Below are 7056 nucleotides of genomic sequence, written 5' to 3'. Positions count from 1 at the left end.
TTCCAGAAGTAGCAATGCAAGCCCAAGCCATGACACCACCTCCACCCTGCCTCACTGATGAGCCATTGGCCTTGGCCTTGGAATGGCCTCTATATTTCTGCTCTTGAAGACGTCTTTGAAAGGTGGATTGTGAAAAGGTGAAAGGTGGAACTTCACTCCTGCCCTGTGGAGGTTGCTGGTGATGTCACTCACTGTTGTTTTGTGGCTTTTCTTTACCGCTCTCGAAAATGTTTCTCTCATCAGCTGTTGTTGTTTTCCTTGGCCAGCCTGTTTAGTGTCTGGTTGTTAGTACATCAGTGGTTTCTTTCTGTTTCAGGACATTCCAAATTGTTGTATTGGCCATGCCGATTTTCCCTCTTTTTTCAGCTTCAAAATGGCTTGCTTTTCTCCCGTAGACAGCTCTCTGGTCTTAATGTTGGTTTATCCTTTTTAACAACCAATGCAGTTTTCACAGGTGAAATCCAGGGCTCAAACCAAGAGTAGACATTCAGAGCTATTAATTGTGGGTTCAAACAAAAGTTGCCATCTTTAACACACAAAGATATCAGTAAATATCAGGAATGAAAGAAATGAAAGCTGAAATTCTGCTCTATCATCTCATATTCATCATTTGATCTCAAACCCAAATGTCTTCAGTATATAGCAAAAACAAAAGAATTGACCTTGCCATTCCACTACTTTTGGAGGGGACTGTTTTATTAACCAGGGTTGCTGTTTCAACTACATCTCAAACACCACACAAAAGACCTGAATCTAGCCTAAAGAAGTCAGGCATAAGAAAAGGGAGATACATTTTACTTCTTTTTCTCAGCCTTTGTGTGGTAAACAAGGTCCCCATGGTGCAAGTCCATTTCTGATAGCCTTTCTCTCTCCCAATCTTTGCAATATATCTTACAATAGAAATGGTTCTGTACATCATGTCTGCCTATACACTATGCCTTACACAGGGTTTTGGCAGTTGTGAAGTATTTTTGAACTATCCCAATTTACAAACCTGGCAACCCTGTCATTAACTGTCCTGACTGCTTTTAATCTGTCATTCAAAGGAGGTAATTAGTATTTCAACAATATTTGAATGTTTTAATGGTAATGTTAATGTATGGAGTTGTAAATGAGGACTTTATGAACATTTAACATTTGGTGAATGTCTGATATAGGCTTTATGTAGGGGCCCTTGCCCTGTGGACAATTTGCCACTGTTTTTATTTACTTTTTAGCAGATCTGTTGCTTTAAACTATAGGCGATTGGAATAATGAATTAATATGAGGATTGAAACCTACTTTAGTGGTCAAATAACACAGTATTCTTTTGAAGAATTAAAGCACCCATTAAAGATTTAAAGAAACTTTAAATACTCTGTAAAAGTCCCAGTGGGTTCATCCTATGATTTTTGCTTTCAAATAGCAGGGCTGGGCAATAATACATGAGCTCATAGCCGAAGCTGTAATTAGCCTGTGTCGAGACTGCATAGTGACAAACAGTTATTAGGACTACACTACACGCAAGTTTAATATTTTTATATACTTGCGTGTGTAGTCCTAATAACTTTTATTAAAAGTGAAAGAGCTGGATTAAGTAACATAAAAGTACACCATATTAAGTGATTATGCGTATACTATTTGTGCTGGTTTTCTTTCTCCTCGTCTTCTCTTTCTTTCTGTCCAACAGCCAACCTACTAGAGAGTTTTTTCAAAACAGTAGCCTTTCTCCCCTTCCTCCCATCTGATTGTCTTACTGCCCAGCTTCCTCCGTTTCCTATTGGTCACGAGCAGATGCGGCGCTGTGTGATTGGACAAAAGTTTAGCTTTTCTCCTTGAACGCGCGTGGAGACTCATTCACCCGCTGCTTGTGGCGTAGCGTCTGTGCGCAGTTATCCTTCTCCGCTCCACACTCTCCTGCGCGCAAAGACCGTTATTCAGAGCGCCATACAGAACGCCATGGTGTTTACCTGAGAGAAGCATATGCGTCTTTGAAACGAACAACTGGAAAGTGGACCAGCTATATCGCTCTTTAAGAAGCGGACTATTCATCGGACCCGGAGGGTAATAATAAGGACAACATTGTAAGGAAAGATGGCCTCGGCGGGTCTGGAGCTGCTCGGCCTGACGCTAGCTGTGCTCGGCACGCTGTTAGAGATGATCGCATGCGGTCTGCCCACGTGGAAGGTGGCGGCGCACATTGAGGCCAACATCGTGGTGTCGCAGACCATCTGGGACGGCCTGTGGATGTCTTGTGCTGTGCAGAGCACGGGCCAGATGCAGTGTAAGGTGCACGACTCGATGCTGGCGCTGAGCAGCGACCTGCAGGTGGCGCGTGCGCTCACTGTGGTGTCGTCCGTGCTGTGCGTGCTGGCGCTGCTGGCTGTGATCGCCGGAGCGCAGTGCACCAACTGCATCCGTGACGAGCTCGTAAAGGTGAGAGTAGTGAACTTCGGAGGAGCGCTGTACATCGTCAGCGCCGTGCTTGTGCTCGTGCCCCTCTGCTGGATGGCCAACAAAATCATCGCCGATTTTTACAACCAGCACGTGCCCACGGCCCAAAAGCGCGAGATGGGCGCCGCGCTCTACATCGGCTGGGCGGCTGCGGCGCTCCTGCTGCTGGGCGGCTCTGTGCTCTGCTGCTCGTGTCCGCCAGCATCAGCAGCCAGTGCGGGTTACTCAGTCAACTACGCGCCCACGAAAAGAGCCACGACCAACGGAGACTACGACAAGCGGAACTACGTGTAAATCTACAGCTGGAGCCACGCGTAAAGCCCTGGTTACGGCTGACCGCATAACCCACTAGCCGTGCGACGTGTGATTTGCGCATAACACTTAGTACACTAGTAAGAAAAAAATTCCACCCAGCACCCTTAAAGGTTTTTCGGTTTTAAAGGTTCTGTGTAGAACCCAACAACAGAGGAGGTCACTTCCAAAGGTCCACGTAGAATCCGTTTAGAAAGCTCGAACCCTTAACCATCCAAAGAATCCTTTCTGTAAATGTAACAAAGTCTGTCAAAATATAGTGGCATGTACTTCGGCATAGTAGACTATTCGCATTGATTAAAATATGGCAGAAGAAGAGAGAAGTAGCCAACCATTGCTCCTAAACCTGTAAAATGATCTCAGGCGTAAATGTGATTCTGTACTGAGATGATTCACTGTACTGAGGAGCTAATGATGGCCTGGCAGAAGAAGCCTGGGTGATTTCTTGTAGCCTGTGTGTTTTTGCACCTGTAGATTTTTTCTGTCTAAACCTAAATGTAAATGACCTGTTTGTCCCCTGGTCATGGACTCTTACTGCCTTATACGGACTTTTTTGTACTCTCGATACTCCCTGTTTTAAACTTATAGGCTATGCATTTTGAAGGGCTAAAAAGGACAAAACCGCCTTAATTTCATCCTAAAATCTCATTTTTAAATAATAGTTTAACTGTTTTGACCACAGCTGTTTGCCAGACCCTTAACAAAACATGATGATGATGATGATGATGATTATGATAATTATTATTATCGATTGTTTTCATGGATTGGTTGAAAGCGGTCTATTTGAGAGTCCTTACTCTGCTTGGGAGGTTTGAATGCAGAGACTTTTCCTGTCAGAAAAGTGGACTGTCAGACACGGCTGCCTATATTGAGAAACTGATGTGGATTTTTACAGTAGCTGTCTAGATAAAGGAGCAGGTGCTCTAAAGGACAGGCCAGACCAGTGTGCCCTGCACTATGAAAATAATGTGCTGGACATACATCGTTTGTGCCTTGTAACGATGGAGCGCCTTATTTTATTCGTATCTTTAACCAATAAGACCACCGATACCAAAATTTGTCCTCAATAGTCTACTTCTGGTTTATTTTTTAACTTTCATTGTATTATGTTGAACGCTTTGAACTGAAATGTTTTTAATAAACAGTTATTATCATAATGGAATCATGCACATTTATTTAGCTGTTAAACAGCAAAAGATAACCAACAAATCTCAGAAATGTCTCTTGTAGATTTTTTTGAGTGATTTTTCCCTGGAAAGAGATTTGCGTGACTTGGTTGTAAAGTTGTTTTTTATTATTTTACTCTGCGTTTCCAAATGTGTCTTACTTATGAAGTGTTTCTGGAAATGTCTTTCACTTCTTTATACAATCTTATTGTTTTCAGAACCCCCTCTCCACACACACACACACACACACAGTTTGTCCTCGTCTGTTTTTTTAATGGTCACAGGGTCGCTACACAACCAATTTAAGTTCTGATTTGCCTCATATTCTCAAGATAGGGCTAGAAATCACTCAAAGAACTACATTTCTAAATCTCACTGGGGTGTCTTAATGCTAAATTCATTGCAGTTGCCTATAACATTTCACTGGTTTTCATACTTAGCAGCTTTTCATATAATACAATAACATAACTTTTAATACTGAGACCTTGTTGTTCACACATTTGATTTATTGGTTAAACTGCAACTATGTACAGACCAACATTATAAATAATGTTACATTTAATAAAAATAATAAATAATAAATATATATAGAATTTTGAAAACAGTCACTGGATTAAAGTAAGGTTGCAGGCAAACGCTAGGAAATTACAAAATAGTGTAAAATCAGATCAGGAGACAAAAAGCAGTGCATCATTTGATCTGGAGTATGTTTTGTGTAACATGCGTATGTAGACGGTGCAAAGTTTTATAGTGGTACTTAGATGACTTACTCAAGCTATCCCATCACCTACTCATTTAGGCTACCTAGAACTATCAAATTTCAAGGTAAAGTTAATTAAAACAATTACATTTAATAAATTTGATAACTAGTAATAGCATATCCTGATTTGGGGCAAAAATACAAGCAAATAATCTTTGAACATATTTGACTGGTGTCCACATTATGCTTCATTAATTTTGCTCTGGCGGAGTTGTCCAGCGCAGTTCATTAATATTTACAGTTAATGACCAACAAACTGCATCATGTAAACTGCATGCCAAAATCATATCAAAGCAAACTTGCCTCATACCACTTAATTTGATTAGCTATCTCAAAATTGACTAGTAAAAATAAAAGCAGAATATTGTAGTGTCCATTTTGAACCAAAAATTACATCATTAGTATATTTTAAATGTAAATACTAATTTTCTATTTTAGTAATTTATATTCAAATAGGCCTGTATTTGGGGGAATTTATCTCATAATCTTCCTGTCATTAGCCACCTGATTTCCCCATTAACCTGAGAGTTCCTGTGCAAAATCAAAGAAGCAAGATGTGGACAACAAACATATTATCTGACAAATCCCATTTGAGATATATTTCTGTAAATTCAGACTTTGTGCTGATTTGCTCTCTTTCTCTAGCATCATTCTCTTATTCTCTATACATAAATGTAAGTACAGAAAAAAAATGTGGAAAGCCAAACAGTAAAGCTGAACAAATACAGTAAAAACAGAGAGCTCCCCTCTTGCTCAAAGCACTTGCTGTATTTTACGGCCGTGTTGACAGTGCTCGCATCACCCCACTTCTCCACTATAGTCTCTGGCACAATGGAGCCTATCTGAATGTTCCAGACCTGGAGGAGTGTTTTCAGACCCCATTGTGCAACTGTTAGTTCCAGTCGCCCTGCTGCAGCAGACGACGTTATGAGGCAGAGTAAGGTGTGTGTGTGTGCATGTGTTTTAGGTTGGGTGTAGTAGGGGGGAGGGGATGAGTGTTTTTTTTTAAGGACCCTCATTCCACAGCGAACAGCGAGGCACACAGGGGCAGGCACAACGTCATTAAAGAAACTTCGTCATGGCAACCACAAAGAGCCTGTAGATGTTGCTTGGTGACGGTTCCCTGTAATGTGGTCATACGGACGAAGACAATGAGGACCCCGACGGCTCACATTCCAAAACACAGAGGGGGAGAGAGACAGAGACAGAGAGAGAGAGGGAGAAGGACAGATACAGACAGTGGGGGAAGGAAAAGATGTGGGAGGAGATGTGTGTACGTCCGTTAGGGTCAGAGTAAAGAGCAGTGCAATCTATTTCTTTACAGATCCTTTACAAGTCTTCATTTGTACAAAATTAGATTGTGCAATTTGAAGTATTTAATAAGTATTAAACTGACTCAAATTTAAACAGAACATCAAGAACCAGGGAACTTTTGTGGGGTATAAATATAAACTCTACATACAGAAATATAGAAATATAAAAAGCCTTTATTTAAACTATTATTTTTAAAACCACAACCTGAATAAGCATTCATCAGCCTACCCCACAAGAGTGCCTTGGATCTCAACGTTTGGTTGAAGAGTAGATCTCCTACGCAAAGTGCAACAGTGGAGGTAATTGTTTACACCCAAGCAGTAACTTACTGCAGTTTCTTCTTTTCTGTGTGACTCAAATTTAAATTTGGTAATTTTTTTTATGTTTTTCTCAGGCAACTGAATCTATTTATAAAATTTTTGACATGGCATACACACTGGTAATACACACACTAGTAATACAGAACTTGGACAATGCAGGGTCACGTGTTAAATTTAGATGTACATCAACCCCTCATATCCCCAGAACCTGTCCGCTAGTGCAGACTTACATTCCTTACTATTCAAACTACAAACTATTTCCTATTAGTTTCACTACACTGAATAAATTATAGAAGTTACTGAATATGTTTTAAGGTCAACTGTTGACCAAAAAGCGGGGAGCTTGAGGGGTTCAAATGAGGCTAATATTAGTTAAATTGAATGTTCATAGAGCATACACAGAGACATAGTTATGGGGTAAATGCAAATTCAAACAAAAGTAGCTCAGATTTTCAGAATGCTAAAGTGATGGACAGCTTACAAACTATTGCATCATAAACACACAATTACAAAAGAGATGGCTATACTCTCTCTCACTCAATTTCTCTCTCTCTCTCTCTCTCTCTCTCTCTCTCGCTCATTCACTCACACACACACACACACACACACACACACACACACACACAATTGTGATTCTCTGTTTTTGTTGTGGCACTTTCTCATAACACCTGCTGTGGCCTTTGTCCCTCATGAGTTGGAAGTCATTTCCTTGTTCCCACAGCTGAGTATTTGTTATCTCATCACCCAGATC

At 40.7% G+C, this 7056-nt stretch overlaps 1 protein-coding gene across 1 annotated transcript; it reads left to right on the top strand.

The window, feature by feature from the left end:
- Positions 1-1821: 1821 nt before the first annotated feature.
- cldn5a (claudin 5a) lies at positions 1822-3902 on the top strand. Its single transcript, XM_026910776.3, has one exon. It carries the CDS (start codon positions 2074-2076, stop codon positions 2725-2727), a length of 654 nt encoding a protein of 217 aa, XP_026766577.1. The 5' UTR covers positions 1822-2073; the 3' UTR covers positions 2728-3902.
- The last annotated feature ends 3154 nt before the right edge of the window (positions 3903-7056 follow it).

This window comes from Pangasianodon hypophthalmus, chromosome 8 (assembly GCF_027358585.1).
Source record: "Pangasianodon hypophthalmus isolate fPanHyp1 chromosome 8, fPanHyp1.pri, whole genome shotgun sequence".
NCBI lineage: Eukaryota > Metazoa > Chordata > Actinopteri > Siluriformes > Pangasiidae > Pangasianodon > Pangasianodon hypophthalmus.
The sequence above is the reverse complement of the archived record's forward strand: the minus strand, read 5'-3'. Positions and strand labels throughout refer to the sequence as shown.

Coding starts and splice junctions, on each gene's coding strand:
- cldn5a (XM_026910776.3), top strand. CDS start 2,074: ATGGCCTCGGCGGGTCTGGAGCTGCTCGGCCTGACGCTAGCTGTGCTC.